The sequence below is a fragment of the Papio anubis genome, chromosome 17 (assembly GCF_008728515.1).
Source record: "Papio anubis isolate 15944 chromosome 17, Panubis1.0, whole genome shotgun sequence".
Lineage (NCBI taxonomy): Eukaryota > Metazoa > Chordata > Mammalia > Primates > Cercopithecidae > Papio > Papio anubis.
Genome location: NC_044992.1, coordinates 58662296 through 58680423, shown reverse-complemented (window position 1 = coordinate 58680423; position 18128 = coordinate 58662296). Strand labels below are relative to the sequence as shown.

Below are 18128 nucleotides of genomic sequence, written 5' to 3'. Positions count from 1 at the left end.
TCGAAAACTGCATGGAGGGAACCCTTTTTAGAAAACAGAGCCGGACGTGGAAGGATAAGGACAGACTGGACACTGTGTGATGCCACTGAGTGATGCCTGTTCCCAGCAGGACGAACCCTCATGTGTGTTTCAACCAATACAGATTCATCATTGAACTTAACAAAAATATCTTACTCAGCTGAATCAAACTGTTACTGGAGGGTGGCAAAATATCTATGAAAGAGTGGGTAGGGAAGAAAAGACTAATGTGATGGAAAGCAAGTTAGAAAGGCAGTTATTTGGCGAGAAAGGGCCCAGAGAGGGGAGCCTGGAGACACTGAGAAGTACTCATGCTACAGACTGAGAAGGAGGAAACGGGGTGGGGGCTCAAAGAGGTGCTTCAAATTGGACCTGATGCCAACTGGCACCCTGTTTGCAAAGCCTGGCTGCCGCCCAGAACTGCTCAAATGTGGATGCCAGCCTTTCTGCCCTGGTGCATCCCTTCCCAGTAACTTGGCACTGGGGAAGTCTTGCAACTCTCACATTTATAGACCTCAACAAAACACCATTATGTGATTGAACCCCTGCCTAAAATCAGATCTGAATATGCATTTTTAAAATGAAGCATGGCAGCTGTCATAAAATTCTCAGCATCTTTTTGACGCCATCCTCTAGTGGCTTTCTGCCCAGTCTCTCACAGTTGTTTTTTTTTTTTAAATGCTCTAAGCAAATGAGCTAATGTAATTCGAGTAAAATCTAGGAACTATAAGCAAGCTGAAAGGTATTTAAAGCAAAGGCTAGAATGCAGTTCATGTAGATGCTCCAGGCATAGCCCTCAGTAGGCTGAAGAGCAGAGCCTCCACCCCATGCAACTCTGCTGACGCCACCTCTCCCCAGGATGCTGCACAGCCTCGGGCTGGCGCTCCTGCCAAGTCCACAGCCCTCTCAGGAGGAGGAATAGTGACCAGCAACGCACCCGGGGCCTCTGACCAGCCTCCCAAGAGAAATGCTTCGCGTTTGCTCAGGGCCTCTGGCCTGTATTTTGTTTTTGTTTGTTTGGAACTCTGACCTTTATAAAAAGCTGAACTCACTGCCCAGAAAAACAGGAGGTTTACTCACCAGGAAGCCACGACAATGAAGCACAAAGAGTGGGTCAATATTTCTCCAGCAGCAAAGCTAAGTCTCAGACATTACTGTGAGGAACCCCATGGGGAACGCCCGTGCTGTTCCTCCCTCGAATGCATTCTTTCTGCGCCAGCAGCCCCTGACCCAGTGACTGTTCGTGATCAACACCACGGCATAATGTTCAGTAAGGAAGGTTCTTTCTGGCTCCTCAGGTTCCTCCCCTGCCTGAGACAGCTGAGGAATGCTGGCACTCAGTCCTGAAACTCTCTAGAAGGATCCATCCGTCACAGAGGTGGTGTGACATCAGGGATGGGGCTCAAGAAGGTGGTCCTCTCTAGTACCCCGGGTCTGCATCTTCAGCTGCAGGGTCGGGGTGGAAACAGATAATGAAGCAAGGGAAGAAATACAAATTGAAAAAGAGCTATGCCTGGCATAGTCATTTGAACCTGCCTAAAAACCCTGACTTTCATCTTTGTACTTGAATTCCTCTAAATATCATAAGGCCTCTTTGAAAAGAATCTCATTCTTTTCTATGGATAGACAAATAGTAGATACACAGATACACACACATATTTATATTTATACATATTCTAATATATATAACTATACAAATAATTTTTTAAAATTATTTTTTCTCTCCTCTATTTTTGAAGAGCAGAGACTGCCAGCTGGTTCTGACTGGTTGGATCCTACTGGTGTCTAAAGCAATAGATGCACATTTGACCTACACAGAGTTCTAAGATTTTGTTTGTTTTCTTGAGTCAGGGTCTCACTCTGTTGCCCAGGCTGGAGTACAGTGGTGTGATCTTCGCTCACTGCAACTTCTGCCTCCCGGGTTCGAGTGATTCTCGTGCCTCAGCCACCGAGTAGTTGGGATTACGGGCGCATGCCACCACACCCTGCTAATGTTTGCATTTTTCGTAGAGGCTGGGTTTCGCCACGTTGCCCAGGCTGGTTTCAAACTTGTGAGCTTAAGCAACCTGCCTGCCTTGGCCTCCCAAAGTGCTGGGACTACAGGTGTGAGCTACCACATCTGGACAGTTCTAAAATTTTTTTTTTTTTTTGAGACAGAGTCTTGCTCTGTTGCCCAGGCTGGAGTGCAGTGGCATGAACTCGGCTCACTGCAACTTCCGCCTCCCAGGTTTAAGCAATTCTCATGCCTCAGCCTCTGGAGTAGCTGGGAGTACAAGCGCATGCCACCAAACCCAGCTAATTTTTGTATTTTTAGTAGAGATAGGGTTTCGACATGTTGGCCAGTCTTGAACTCCTGACCTCAAGTGATCTGCCTGCCTCAACCTCCCAAAGTACTGGGATTACAGGAGTGAGACACCGCACCTGGCCTGGTTCTAAGTTTTAACATTAGAACTCTGCCAACATTAAGATAAATCAGAATGTATCACATAAAAACCTGGATTCCTGTCTTCTCTTGAAGAAGGAAGATCTGGCAACACAGGCCTGGACTCGCGTGTGAGAAACATCAAGTCGGGCAGGGTAGCAGTAGCTGCCACCTGCAGACAGGGCTCAAGCTTACCAGCTTACCCCAGTCTCCACCACTCCCTACTGCCTCAATCCTGAGGCCTGCTGTTCACTGCCATTTATCACCTGTGAATCATTTCACTCGTTCGTGCTCCCAAGGACATCTAACCAGAGCCCCTGCCATTTAGTATTTGCCACCAACATAGACTTTAACCAAACATCAGTTTAACAAAGTAATTTGAACAACTGCATGTTTTACATCCTTTGGGATTCATTCTCTCTGGATAAGACCTATATGTTTCTTTTGCAGGGTGCATGAAGGAGGTTTATTATCCTCCCAAGACCACTCTTCCCCACCCCCCAGATCTGTCTGTTTCTTAGAGAACAACAGAAGAAGGAGAACAGGAGCAATAGCATCCCTTTAGTGTCAACATTTCAGTAACAGTTCAGCACCTATACACATGTGTGCGTGTGCACGTGTATTGCTCTAGAGTGGGGAAATTCTGGGGAATTCTAATGAGTCTGAAGAAGAGAAAGATTCACAAAGGAATTAACCAGTCACACAGACTGAAAAGGCTACTCTACGAGTCCCTCGAACAGCCAAAATGAAGCGTGATGAGAGAAGCAGAAAAATATTAGAAGTTGTGACTTTAAAACATAAGGAAGGTGCTTAGAGAAAAGAACTGTTTACTAAAAGCTGAGATGTCTGGTAAAGGAAAGGAGAAGGGAGAGAGAGGAGAAGAAAAAGAGAAGTAAGGAGCAGAGGAGGAGAAGAAAAAAGACCAGGGAATCCGGGACAGAGGCAAACAAAAATACCAAGAGGAAGAAGAGAAGGAGGTGGCCTTTGCTGAACACTTGGAATATAGATAAAAAAGGATCACACACAAAGGCATATTTGTTTAAGCTGGTCTTTCAGAACAAAATTAGGAACCTTGTACTTTCTGTAGGGGGAAAAAAAAAGTCTCAGATGATAGCCTGATTACACACAAATGAGCTCCCAAGGAAAGGCCAAAATGACTTCCTCCTTTTCAGAAGAGCACAAGTCCTCCTTTGTAAGAACAATCCTGCCCCTCAGAGGCTGCTTCTCTCCCCAGTGATGTGCAAATCGATCTCTTATGCAAAAATCAACCATGCTTTCATTTCTGGGATATTTCCAGTTTCCATTTTCTAAGTGATAAGAGTCATAAAAAGTCAACAGCTTGCAAAGGAAAGGGAGTGAACAACATGTATGTTTTTAAATAAAGAAAAAGATCATTAACATTTAGATTACTTTTTTGCCTTTCGAAAATGTGACCACACTATCTCGGCTGTTCCTGAAGTCAGGCTTTCTACAGGAAAGGTGTTTCCAGGCATTTTGTTATCCTCACCTCGAATTTCTGCCTGAGTTCCATGTTTCCTTCTTCGTCCCCTTCTGGAATGGGTACATTGTAGTACTCACCTTCTTCTTGGTTAAGCAACTTGTACCTTTCAAAGACAGGAGAAAAAGAGTTACCACCGCAAGTTTAGCAAGCCTTCTCCTGAACCTCTAGTCAAGCTGTTTTGTGAAATGCATCCTATGGAGAGGCTACAGCTAGAGAAGTAGACATTTGACTTTTTAAAATTTTTATATTTTTGAGACAGGGTAGCTCTGTTGCCCAGGCTGGAGGGCAGTGGTGAATCACGGCTCACGGCAGCCTCAACCTCCTGGGCTCAAGCGATCCTCAAGCCTCAGCCTCCTGAGTAGCTGGGACTACAGGTTATACCACCACGCCTGGCTAATTTTTGTATTTTTTGTAGAGATGGGGTTTCTCCATGTTGCCCAGGCTGGTCTCAAACTTCAGGGCTCAAGCAATCCACCTGCCTTGGCCTCTTGAAGTGCTGGGATTATAGGCATGAGGCACCATGTCCGGTCTCAACTGACATTTTAGAGACTGAAACCTAACTGTCTAAATGGTCTGATGCTTTGAGACATATTCAACCTCAGCGGCTTCCATACCATCCACTGGCTGGCATCTTCATTAGCTCCGAAACCCCAAAGGAAAGGGATCCCATGAAGTCATTCCTTGTTGTTCGATCCCAGTCCCAGATTTCTACAGACAGTCGTCGGTCTTTGTCTGAAGGTTTCAATTTGCTACAAGACACACACACATGCAAACACTAGGTTATTTTGATCATGGTTTCTTGGGAGATACCACCTGTACATGATTTGAGCCTGAGATACAGAAATAGTATATTTGATTCTCTTCCTGGTCCAGTAAAATACCAACCCCTTATGCTGGCAACCAAAGCGCTACAGGAGGAGTTAACAAACTATGACCCATGGGCCAAATCTAGCCCACCGTCTATTTTTATAAATAAAGTTTTATTAGAACCCAGCCATGGCTATTTGTTTACATATTGCCTATGGCTGCTTTGGCACTAGAAAGTTGTACAGGTGCAACAGAGGCTATATGACCCACAAGGCCTAAAATATATACTATGTGATCCTTTACAGAGCAGAGCTTGCTGGTCCCTCTAGAACAGACAGCTACCTTTCTGGTTGTCCATAGAAAAACTGCTTCCTGTATACTAGTCTACAAAGGGGACCTCTTGCTTTTGCTCAGCTGCACTCAGTCTTCCTGACTTACTTATTCCCTCCTTCCTTCTTCCCCTTCTACCATCTCTACCTCTGAAATCCTGGCAACCCTCCCAGGCTGGCTTTAAGTGTCACCTTTTCCAGGAAGTCTTCTCTCTTTGAAGGCAAGAATGATCTTGCCGTTTCAGTGGCAATAACACTTCCTATATTACTCACTCATTCTGTGGTCTAAAAATTATTTAAATTCTTGTCTTATGCCCTCTCCTAACTCTCAAAAGAACCTAAGTCCATCGAGAGGTGGACACACCGGATACATTTTTACATCATCTTTAATACCTTACACAGAATTGTTTATCCAGGTTAGATAATGATAATAATTTGAGGCCGGAATTATGCAACTCTTGGTAAATCAAATTACTATCTATCAAACAGGTGTTAATAGCTACCTCCCTAATGGCAGCCTGAGGAGGTCTTAGGACTGAAGACATGTTTAAAGACGTTTATAATGAACCTACTTCATTACCTCAAACAACGAGGTGGGCAACTGCATGGTGTATAGGAACGAGATTTGATCAAGGAGAGACCACTTACAATGTAAAGGACTCATTCCACTGGGGATTTAGTGTGGAGCGGATGGTTTTGGTTTTTTGTTTGCTTTCATTCTTGGGATCAGGAATAAGTTTCAGCTTCACATAAGGATCTGAAAGCCCGTTTGGATCCATAGGGATTAGATTTTTTGCATCTCGTACTGTGAAGAGAGAAGGAAGAAAACATTACAAAAAGAGAACGGACCCATATTGCCCAGTGTCCTGTGCCAATACCAAGCTGAGTAAAAGAGAAGTCAGGATGGCGTTTAAGGAGAGAGATGGTGGGAAGCCAAACGCCTCTAACGCTCGACATGAGAAAAGCTACCCACTGCCACCACCGGCAGAGATAACAGGCATCGTGTGGGCCCTTGTGGGCGGGTCTTGGGACTCAGCACCAGCCTGGACTGGCAGCGTCAGCAACACTCAGATATCTATTAGAAATGCAGAGACCCAGGTCCCACCCCAAACCTGCCGAAGCAGAATCCATTATTTAACAAGATTCCCAGGTGACCTCTGCAGCACCCCAGGAGTAATGGCGCACCCTCCCCGCATGGAGGCAACCAGCCCGACCTGGTCCATGGTGCAGCACATGCACCTGACCTCCCAGAAGGTGTTATCCCTTTTTGTGGGTAAAGGCCAATGGCTTCCAACTCTGACTGCACATTGGAATCACAAGGGAGTTGGGGAATGGGGGAGTTAAAAATTCTAATCCCCAGAATTAAACTAGAATCTCCAAGGAATGTGGCTCAAATATTCATTTTTAAAAGCTCCTTGGGTGATTCTACTGGGCAGCAGGGGCAAGCACCATTGCTGTATACAGCTGTAACTCAGAATTGCTGCCCCGTGCTAGTCCATGGAGCAGCGACATCTACATCACCTGGGAGCTCATTAGACATGTAGAACCTTGGGTCCCACCTCAGACTTAATAACTCAGAATCCTCACTTTAACAAGACCTCCAGGCACTTCCAATGCAATCCTAGCTTAAGAAGCCTGATATGGGAATCAAAAATAATTAGAAGGAAAGGCCATTTCGTCCACAGAAGAAAACAGGCTCAGAGATTTAAGAGCTGGCAGAGGCTCACAACCGTGAGAAGCTGTCTAACGCCACTGCACATCAACGTAAAAGGTAATTATCTACTGCTATGATGAAGGGACAAAGGCCTGAGCCTCCTACCCCAAATGCCTTCCTCATTATCTTCCCATGGCATCTTTCCCAGTGAGGCTGAATTACCAGATATGCAACTGGTCAGACACCATCAACACACGTATAACTGGGACCAGGCTCCCTGGTCCAGTGGTTCCCACAGTGTGGTCCCTGGACCGGCGGCACTGGCATCATCTCCTGAATCAGAACTCTGGGGTGGGGTCCAGTGGTCTGTGTTTATCAAGCCTCCGGGTGATTCTGATGTCCATAAATGTTGCAGAACCACAGATCTAGGCAATTAGCATAGTTTATCAGCATAGTTTAATTATTAAGAATTACAAAAGAACTTTAGAAGAAGGCACTGGAGTTGTCAGTGGGCAGGGTTAGATGGGGAGGGGGCAGGGGGAGAATCCTAAAGATGTTGGGTCTTTGGACACAAATGAGGGAGGTACAGCCCTAAGATCAGAAGTCAGAGACAGGCATTGCCTTTACTAGTCTGTGGACCTACTGTGTGCCGCCTCCTGCCAGCCAACAGCCTTACATCCTCCTTACCTGGCAGCCTTACACAGGTGGGTAACAGATGGGACTATATTCAAATACAGAGGGGGAGGGGGCTGGCTCAGGCCTGCTAGCCACAGAGAAGCTAAACATATGTTTCTCGTACCCCATTTGTGCCTTCCAAGTATTTCTTCTCCTAAGAAAATATCTAACCTCATTCATCTCGGGGAGCAGATAGCACATAAATAAAACACACAGGCATGGTCCCTGTGGCTCAGCAGGTGTACGTGCGAACTCTGCCTCCTTCACCATGTAACCCTGAGCACTGGGAAGCTTTGTCTCTGAGCCTATGTTTCTTCATCTAGAAAAATGAAGAGGGGCATAATTCCAGTAGTATAGAATTGTTGAGAGAATCAAATAAAATAATGCTTATAAAACACCTTACATGGTTAGGGGCTTGGAAAATGAAAAAAAAAAAAAAAATCCATGATGTGATTGCTCACTACACCCCAGGCATGATGGACTCGTTTCCACTCTTATCATGCTGAAATCTACAGGGCTGAAGGCCCCCAGGGGACTTGGTCACTGGATAATTCATCAAGCTCATGTGAAAGGTTTTAATCCAATGCAGAAGGTCTAGCCCACTAAAACATCAACCCTGAGTATCACCAGAGATGAGCACAAAAATGGAGCTCTCCCATGAGGAATGGAAACAGGCCAGCGCTCTCTCTCTGATGAAACACCAGAATGAGAATCAGATGCTTTTTAAAAGGCAGAAAATGCCCTGGAATGTCTAACACTGGAGGCTGCAGAAGGTCACATCCTGGACAAGCCAAAGAAGACCCTTATCAAGGCCACCAAGAGGTCCTACGTTGCCTCCTGCCAGTTGCAGAATTATTGCGGGTGCTGGCTTTTATATCTTCAATTTATATTCCTGACAGACAACACACACAAAAAATCATTTAAGTAGGATCTCTTCTGAATGGTGATGAGTTAAAATCTTGATGGGATTTAAAGCTGTGAGCTTCCTACTGAGATACTATCATTTAAGTTGCAAATAAAATAAGTTGAAAATAAAAAGTTATCAATTCCAAATGTCATTGAAGCAGACAGTGGGTCCAAATTTCAATTTCTTATCACAGCAGAGAACAGCCTGTGTGATGTGTGACTCATGGCATGCTAGGACACCTGAATCAGGATTATGAGCAACTAACTTGGGGTCCCATCTCAGAGTGTAGGATCTGGGGCAAGGCTGCCTGCGTTTGCATTCTGGCTCTGCCACTCTGTGGCTGTGGACAAGCTATTTTATCTCCCTAAGTTTCCTCATCTGGAAAATTATACCTCCTTCAAGTCAGGATTATGTAGGCTCATACATGTAAAGTGCTTAGAGCAGTGATAGGCACACGGTGAGAGCATAATAGCGATGATCATAATTGCTCTTAATATAAGTTACTGGTGGAGAACAAAATCGACTAGCCTTAGATGCTCAGAAACTGCACTGACAGCTTACGGAGTGGCAAGCAAATGCCAGGGAAAACAGTACAGTGTGGCAATGTTCTAACAGGGTTGCAACTGTATGGTTTCAAGAACGTCAGGCTAAGAGACAATGCTAGGGGGCATTACTCATAGGAGTAGTTGTAAGGAAGCTGGAAGAGGGGAAGCTAGGTAAGAGAAAATAAGAGGAAAATTGAAGTGGGGAAGCAGATGAGAATAAGGGCTAGAGACAGAAGAGAGAAACAAGGGAAAGACGCGATCGAGAAGTGGAGTCAAATCCCAACACTTTGGGAGGCTGAGGTGGGTGGATCACATGCTGTTGGGAGTTTGAGACCGGTCTGGCCAACATGGTGAAACCCCGTTTCTACTAAAAATACAAAAAGGAGCCGGGTGTGGTGGTGGGCACCTGTGATCCCAGACAGGAGATTGAGGCATGAGAATCGCTTGAACCCAGGAGGCAGAGGCTGCAGTGAGCCGAGATCGTGCCACTGCACTCCAGCCTGGGCCACACAGTGAGACTCTATCCCCCCACCCGCCAAAAAAAATGTGGAGTCAGAGGGTGGGGACGTCGCCACAGGATAGGTGGGCAGACGTTCTCAACCTCAGCTATACCCTGGAAACACCTGGGATGTTTTAGTCAAACAGTGATCCCTGGGCCGCGCCCTCAGAGAGTCAGATCTACTTGGTCTGGGTTGAGGCCCAGGCATCAGGATGGTGAAGCTCCCCAGAGAAGCCTCAGGTGCAGCCAGCACTCTTCACTGCACTCAGCACTCGCTCTCCGAGTGTGCTCCCTGGCCTAACACACCGACATCATTTGAAGACTTCGACTATTATTCACATTTTTCTTTAAATTGGCTCCCTTTTTAATAGCCATCATTTAAAAAGGAAATGTATCACTACAGGAAACAGAAAACCAAGATTGTTTGTCATAAATGGAAGGTAACCAGAAAAGTAAACACAACGAAAATCGATGTTATTCATTTCTAGCTGGATCCAGTTGCCTGAGATCTTCAGTCTCTTAGCTACAAAGGGGAAATTAACAAGTGCTAGAGTTTTAAGGATATTCCAGCCCCAGAAATCTTTGCTGCTTCAACTGAGATGGACAGAAAATTGGGAATAACTAACTCATCATGTAATTTAAGGTTTTTTAACATCCGTATAGTACCTTCAGAAATCACCTTAAGTGCAACCAGAAGTCACACCCATCAGTGGCCCCATCCCACACTTGTGAAGCACAGTTGGAGGGAATGCCAATTCCGCGGTTATTAAGGAAGTGGAATATTCCACAGCCTAACAGCAGTACTGGGTCCAAGAAGAACAGACCCGGCACCTGTCCCACGGCTCATTTCTTGTCTTTCACTTTCTGCAAGAACCAACTTGTTTCGACCCACAGAATCAAGATAAGGAAATACACACAAAAAAATCACACTACTTTGATACATACAATATTGAAAATGAGATTTTTTTTTTTTTAAAGATCTATCATGCCACCTCAAGTTCCAAAAGATAGGTCTCTAAACCCAACAGTATAGAAACAACACACTTCCCTTGCTCATTCAGCTGCAGAAGCACTGACTGCTTACCGAGGTCTACCCAAATGGCAGGGAACGCGGGAAGAATGGTTTTCTATCACAGCTCATTAGCAGTTCTGCAGCCTTTATGAGGAGGAGACATCTGCTGAGGAAATACATCTGTGCCACGGTACTGGCCATTTCAGAATAGAAAGTCTGTTCTGTAATTCCAGAACTTTAATAGAAATATAGAATACTAATTATATTCCCATATTTTTGGCTTCAGATGGCTGCTCTGAAATTATCAGCTGTCAAGCCTGGCACTGTGAAAAAAACAGCCTGGGTTAGAAGGTTATATAATTTCCTGATCATGGAACCTATCATTTCTGGATAAAGCTCATTCAAATGAGATGATGAAGACTGAGAACCACCTACCCAGTGATCCCTGATGCAGGTGGCTCGGCAGCCCAGGACATGAGAGTTGCAGAGTTTTAAGTCGATGTTGAGGAATGGGGTGGGGATACAGGCAGACGGGCTGTCTCATCAGCTCAGAGGACTGGGCCGCCCTAGCCGGATTGGAGAATCGAAGCCACAGGGGCACCACAGTACATGGCACAGTGCAGGCTAGGCGATGAAGCCGGTGATTTTGCCAAGAGCCTGCTTGATGAAAAGTGGAGATGTGGACCCAGGCAGGAAGCCAGGCAGGAGTGACCCCCATGCTTTCTCTGGGAGAAGCAAGGTGCACCCACAAAGGCTTCCAGGCGCCTGAGTGAGGGATGCACATCTGATGGCGCACCGGGGAAAGCCAGGCTGTCTCTGCTTGAATGGGTGCTCCGGGTGGTGGGTGACTTCTCAGGGGCAGCATCACTTAGGGTCAAGAGTGTGGGTAGCTAGGGTCAAATCTCTGCCTGCCACTTGTTAGCTGGATGGCTTTGGATAAATTACCCAACTTTGCAGTTTGTTCATCTGTAAGACAGGGACAATAACAGTGCCCATCCCACAGGGCTGTTGTGAAACTAAGTGAATTGATAGACGCAAAGAATTTAGAAGAGAACCCAGGACAAAGGAAGTGTTATGTATTTGCTATTATTAGTAATGGTAGTGTTAAAGAAGCATTTGCTATCTTTATCATCATTGCCATCACCACCTCTACTCCCACCATCATTCAGTTCTCTCTGACCCCAGAAGCAGGGCTGTTTTCCTCAGGGTAACAGACCACATTAGGCTACAGTGAAAAAGTCAGCAACTAGGTGTTCCAAAATAATTTGCAACTTAAAAAAAAATAACTCATTGCAATCCTTGATCTATTCAGAGAACGGTCCAGATGTTTTCCTTCTGTTTTTTGAGATGGAGTCTCACTCTGCTGCCCAGGCTGGAAAGCAGTGGTGCGATCTTGACTCACTGCAACCTCCACCTCCTGGGTTCAAGCGATTCTCCTGCGTCAGCCTCTAGAGTAGCTGGGACTACAAGCACCGCCTGGCTAACTTTTGTATTTTCAGTAGAGACGGGGTTTCGCCATGTTGGCCAGGCTGGTCTTGAACTCCTGACCTCAAGTGATCCACTCGCCTTGGCCTCCCAAAGTGCTGGGATTACACAGGCCTGAGCCACCGCACCCAGCCTCTCCAGGTGGTTTCTTAATCCAGAGAATATATGTAGCATAAATGATGGGGTGGAATGATAAACACCCATGACTCATCACCTCGCATGAAAGCTAGATTGGTGGCAACACTGCGGAACCCACCCAGCGTGTGCCCCTTTCCCACCTCCCCCCGGCCTCCCCCACTGTGGATTTTTAACCTCACTCTGAGGGTGCTCCAGCTGGGCAATGGGTCAAAGTAAGGTCACGGTCATGCAGAGGTTCTGAAGGATTCATCCATGGGCACATACACCAAAAGCTTTGTTGAGGACACAGCTGTATCCCTGTTGCCTGCGGACCAGAGTTGTCAGCACTGACCCACAGTGACCCCGCCCATCAAAGGGTTCATGTCTATATGGGGACATTGTTTAGTAATGTACAAAAGTCAAGTGTCTCCAGATTTAAGGACAACATGGCTCTTCAAATGATCTGTTTTGCTTTAGGAAATAATTCTCTGTTTTTATTGCTTTTTCTCCCCCATCTAAGAGCACCCTTGTTCCTGGCTTCTACTTAAAAGCCGAGAACAAGGACAAAGGCCCAAAACAGAATTACTGCAAAAGTCAGGATTGTTCAGTGTGTGCTGAACCAGTGACACCTCCCACCTCCACCCCTGCCTGACAGCAAAAGCAAGAGTAAACAAAATTCTCCAATCCTACTCCACACCAGGCATGAGCAAAAATGTTCTCTGATGCTGCAGAAAAACAAACAAACAAACTCTTCTTTGTTTGAAGTTACCAACAGCAAAAGAAATGTGAATGCAAAGATGTTGGTGGAAGGGCAGATAAGTGCTGGAAACAGGCGAGATGTAGCGTCTGTGGTTGAAAGAACTTCATGTCATTCAACACCAGGCCATGGAGTGAGGGACGCTTCCCAAACCCATGAGCCTTGTCTTTGAGGAATAAAAAATGACTTCGAACCCAGAGAATTCGTTATTTTGATAATCATTAGATACCCAGAATGTTCTCTCAAAGGACTTTAGATCTCTAATTTAATTTCATGTAAAAAGATGCTATTATCAAGCCCATTTGCAGATAGGGCCTTCAGGCAGAGAGAGGTGAAATCACCTGTCCACTACACAAAGCCAATGAGTAGCCAAGCTGGGGCGAGCTAGTGATTGTACAAAACTCCACTTTTGCTTGCTGTTGTATAGAAATGACTTGAGCAAGACAAAGTCCCAGAGAAGAGGTGGGGAAGTCAGCCTCAGCTAGGAGAGGATGGAGGAGAAGGTTGCTCAGGAAAATGAGGAGGAAAGGAAACGCTCTTCCACTAGAAGGATGGGTGGCCAAAGAGCACAGAGGGAAAAGTGAACACACACCTTGCAGTGCTGTACTGAGCCCTGGGTGTGCCTATAGGGGTGGTGGGAAGGCAGGCAAAGCCTGCAGAGCTGTGTCTGTGCTTTGGTGCCTTCAACTTAGTGAAGGGTTTAAAGGTGCTGCACCTGATTTAAAGGTGTGAGTGTAGTAGCTTCAGGGATGTAATTCTAAAACCAACAAACCTTTTAGTACACTGGGGTGTTCCAGTCACTACAGCTGGAATGTGCTGACATCTGCCTAAGAACCAACAGGCCAGTGACTGAATCAACGAAGACCATGATGTACCCAGTGACTACGTAACCAGTGAGTACCCAGCAACCATGTCACCAAAGAGGAAATGGTGCTTTAGTGGGTTCTCTCTCTCTCTCTGCTGCAGTTACCAATTCTAGGACAAACAGCACATGGAAAGCATAGAGGGAAAAGAAGATTGCAGTGGGTGTGAAAACGAGCTGGGTAAATTTGCACTGATGTAGAGATTTTTAAGGCCACAAAACAAATATTGAAACCAAGGAAAAATGATACTCCACAAAATAGCATAAATGTATCTAAAACAGTGTTTATTTCCCTACAGTAATGTTCCCAATGACAGTGGTGTGCATACTGCGAGAAGCCTGTTGGGTGGCTGGGATTGTCCTTTTTTTTCTTTTTTTTTTCAGGCAACAAGGACTGTTTAACCCTATGCAGGAGGAAACAAAAAAAATAAGTGGTGTGGGGAAAAGTTGTGGGTTCTGAAAATGTTTAGTCCCTGCCAGATGAATGACTGTTGGCTGAAGTGGTGGCTTCTCCACCACTAAGTGGAGTATGCTAAAGCTCATACTGCCCCAGTTCAGATCCCAGGACTTAACTCTAGCTCTGGCCTGCTTTCTGCTAGCAGGATGACATCAATAATAATCTTCCCAATAGGTATCCTCAGTTTCCTGTGGCTGCTGGAACAAAGTATCACAAACTTCCTGGTTAAGACAAGAGAAATGTATTGTCTCGCAGCTCTGGAGGTCAGGAGTCCAACATTCACATCACCAGGCCGAAATCAGGGGCTCCACAGGGCCATGTTCCTTTTGGAGGCTCTAGAGGGAAATCCACTCCAGGCCTTTTCCAGCTTCCAGTGGCAGCAGGCATGACTTGGCTCGTGGCCACATCACCTTCTTCTCTGTACCTATAATTTCTCTCTATGCTTCTCTAAGGATACACGTAGGGCCCATCCAAATCATCCAGAATAATTTCCCCACCTCAACATGTTTAACTCTATCACATTTGCAAAGACCCCTTTTCCAAATTAAGGGCACATTTATAGACTCCAGGGATTAAGATCTGGTGTCTTCGGGTGGTTGTTATTCATCCTACTACAAGTATTACTGAGGAATTTCTTCTTAGAGTGATGAAAATGTTCTGGGTTGGACAGTGGTGGTGGTTGCACAATCTTGTGAATATACTGAAAACCACTACACTGTACATTTTGTAAGGGTGAATATTATGACCTGTGAGTTATATCTGAATTAACAAAGAGGACTTTACTGACAGGTTTCCACGTGCTTTAATACACCCACTCTCTTAATACTCACAGCACTCCTGTGAAATAATGACTCAGATGCCCACTTTCCAGATGACAAAACCAAGGCAGAGAGATGTTAACAAACCTGCTCAAGGTTGGACATTTAGTAAGGGATGGAGTCAGGAGTGCAACTCAGTCCTGCCTCAGGGGCCTGGGCATTAACCTCTGTGTGGTCCCCACAAGGTGACCTCTGCATTCAGGTTCACCTATTTGTGTGGAACAGGAGATAGCAAACCTTTTCTAAAAAGAGCCAGATCACCAGTCGTTTAGGCTTTGCAGGTCACGAAGTCTCTACTGCCACTATTCAGGTCTATTGTGAAGCGAAAGCAGACACAGACAATATGTGAACAAATGAACGCAGCTGTGTTCCAATAAAACTTTATTTAAAAAATAGGCCAGGCATGGTGGCTCATGCCTGTAATCCTAGCACTTCGGGAGGCCAAGGTGGGTGGATTGCCTGAGCTCAGGAGCTCAAGACCAGCCTGGCCAACACTGTGAAAACCTGTCTCTATTAAAATACAAATTAGCTGGGTATAGCGGTGTGCGCCTGTAGTCCCAGCCACTCAGGAGTCTGAGGCAGGATAATTGCTTCAACCCAGGAGGCAGAGGTTTCAGTGAGCCGAGATCGCGCCACTGTGCTCCAGCCTGGGCGACAGAGTGAGATTCAGTCTCACAAAAAAAAAAAAAAAAAAAAAGAATAGGCTGTGGGTCAGATTTGGACCTTGGGCCGTAGTTTACTGACCCCCAGCATAGAACAAACACTACCCCACCAACACAGTGAGTTGTTTGAGGAGAAAGTGACACAAAAGAGAAAGCTCTACTTCCCTTAGCTTCCTTCTGCTTTGATTTGAGCCTCTGAACTCTGATCTTGTGCTAAAGCAAGGAAGGGGTTCTGGGCTGGGGGCGGGGTGGGGGGAGAAGTATGTGAATCCATCTTCTCCTGTCTTAGCAGAACCTTCAGAAACCAGCACCTCTCATGTGCACCTTATGCTTGCTTCTTTTCTCCTGGCTTTTCTGGTGCAGCAGTTGGCACTCCTGGACAAACCTGACGCACAGCCTCCTCTTCGGGGCATCTGATCTGGCCGCGACCTGTTGCAATTGGCCAACCCCACCTTGTTCAGGCTTCCCCAGCCGTTCCCACACCTTAGCCCCACCCAGGAGCAAGTGCAAACAGGGAGCGCCACAGGATATCCACAGGGCCATTCTTTAATTATGCAAAGGCTGCCTCGGAAATACGGATTTTAAATGAACATGTGCACAGTAGCACTGGGCCACAAGCAAGCTGACCTGTCCGGGCAAGCCTGGTGTGGGAGAGGCCCCCCTGCTTCCTCGTTATTCTAGCTGCATTTTTCCAGAGTTCAGGGCTGGTGCTGCTGAGAAAGTACCCTCCTAACAGCTTGGTTACTCAGTTCAGGAGCATCTCCAGTGGCCAATGGGCTGGACCAGATAGAAAAAGGGAAAAATCCCTCACCCCACCAGCTCAGCTGCACTACGGAGCTCTCAAGTTTCCTCCGGCTCACATTTTCCCGGTCACGTTACCGGGAAGAACACGCTGTTCTTGAGGTTTGTTTGCGTCTCTACTTTGGGCCTCTTCTGACGATGCTGCGAGGGAGAACTTGGGTCTAAGAAGCTGCCAGTTCCCTCACGTCGCCACGAGTCAGTTCTGCACCGGGAGCCAGAACTCCTCGGCAAATGTTGATTGGGAAACTGGTGGAGTGACAGATTGCTTCCAGAACAGGATTTACCGAGCGCCCTTCCCACGTGATATTCCGGGGGCGGTCAAGCTGTCGAGCAATAAGGCAGGGTTCTGGGTTTAGGGGCTCTGACTTGGAGCCTCTAAAACCATGCAGGCACACAAGCCCTGGCAAGGATGGGACATGTTACAGGCACTGCTGGGTCAGCTGGCATGGGACCCTGGGAGGAATCAGAACTGGCATTGCTAGGGGCTATCATGTGGGCACAGAAGGCCGTTTCAGAAGGGGCCCAGGCAGGCTCCGGCTGCCGCAGGAGAGGGGGCTGGGAAGTGTAGCCCCCAAGTGACACTCCTGACACACACAGGCTTTAACTTTGGATAACAGGCACATCCTAAAACACTCTGGGCTGGGCATTCTCCATTCTCTCTAAGCCATGCACCTCTTTAATACAACACTGCAGTTTTTATGACATTCTAGGGGAGGCCCTGGGTAGAGAACCTCTGTTGTATGCTTCAAGAGCCTGGTTCCGCAGGGACCGAGGGATCGTCCTCTCCCCACGCACTTTCAGAACCTGTGTGCAAAGGGACAGCAGGCTTCCTCCAGGTCATTCCTGCTTTGGCTAGGGAAGGGAAGAGCTCTGTGCTGTGGTCTGAATGTTTGTGCCTCCTGCCCCCAATTCGTGTTTGAAATCCTAACCCCCAAGGCAATGGCATTAAGAGGAGGGGCCTTTGGGAGGTGATTAGACCAGGAGGGCAGAGCCTCCATGAAGAGGATCAGTGTCCTTATGAGAGAAGCCCGAGGGAGCTGGTTTGCCCTTCCACCGTGTGAGGACGTGGGGCTATCGGAAAATGGGCCCTCTCTAGCCACTGAGTTTTCCTGTGCCCTGATCTCGGAGTCTCCAGCCTCCATAACTGTGAGAAGTAAACTTCTGTTGCTTACGAGCCACCCAGTTAAAAAGGTATATTATTAGATCAGACTAAGGCGGTTTTGGAGCTGGGAGAAGTCCCGGCAACAGAGAGCAAGCGCTCGCTGGGATCTGCCTTTGGATAGGAGGCGTTGGGTGGTTGGTCCATGATGGTGGTGGCATATCCTGCCACTGGTGTGGGCACGTCTTCCCATTGGTGGGCATGCACTGTGGTCAGGCCCTCCATGGCATAAGGAGGTAACTGATTTCTCAAGCATGAACAATGAAGAGTCGACAGGACGGGTGAGTTGGTCGTGGGTAGCAGCCCAGGCACTGCCACTCGTCAAACTGATTCACTAGAATCATTTGGCCAGAAGCAACAAAAAAATCATATTCTGCTCCCGTTAACAAGTTAGAACTGAGAGATTCTCTATCATAGCTTGAGTGGCACTTGGTTACAGTATCTTTGAGGTTCCCAATATGGAAAACAGGCCTCTAACCTGTTTCCTACCATTTACTTGAACACCTCTATCTAAATGTCAGTAGTGCTCTGTCCTCTGGCCCACACTCCCCTAGCAGATGCTGATATGACTTCGGAGCTGGCATTGGTTCTGACAGGTTGGTTCTATATGTTAAATATTTAACTGCATGCAACCTGTCACA

At 46.6% G+C, this 18128-nt stretch overlaps 1 protein-coding gene across 4 annotated transcripts in view; it reads right to left on the bottom strand.

Annotated features, from left to right (window-relative positions):
- Positions 1 to 18128, bottom strand: part of PRKCA (protein kinase C alpha) — a 502775-nt gene that overhangs the window by 111487 nt on the left and 373160 nt on the right. For all 4 annotated transcript variants that reach the window (XM_017950891.2, XM_017950892.2, XM_009191055.4 and 1 more), the window contains 3 exons: positions 5726 to 5882; positions 4556 to 4690; positions 3948 to 4044 (listed from right to left, as the gene is read on the bottom strand). In XM_017950891.2, coding sequence (XP_017806380.1) covers positions 3948 to 4044; positions 4556 to 4690; positions 5726 to 5882 — 389 coding nt within the window. The remainder of the gene's footprint in view (positions 1 to 3947; positions 4045 to 4555; positions 4691 to 5725; positions 5883 to 18128) is intronic.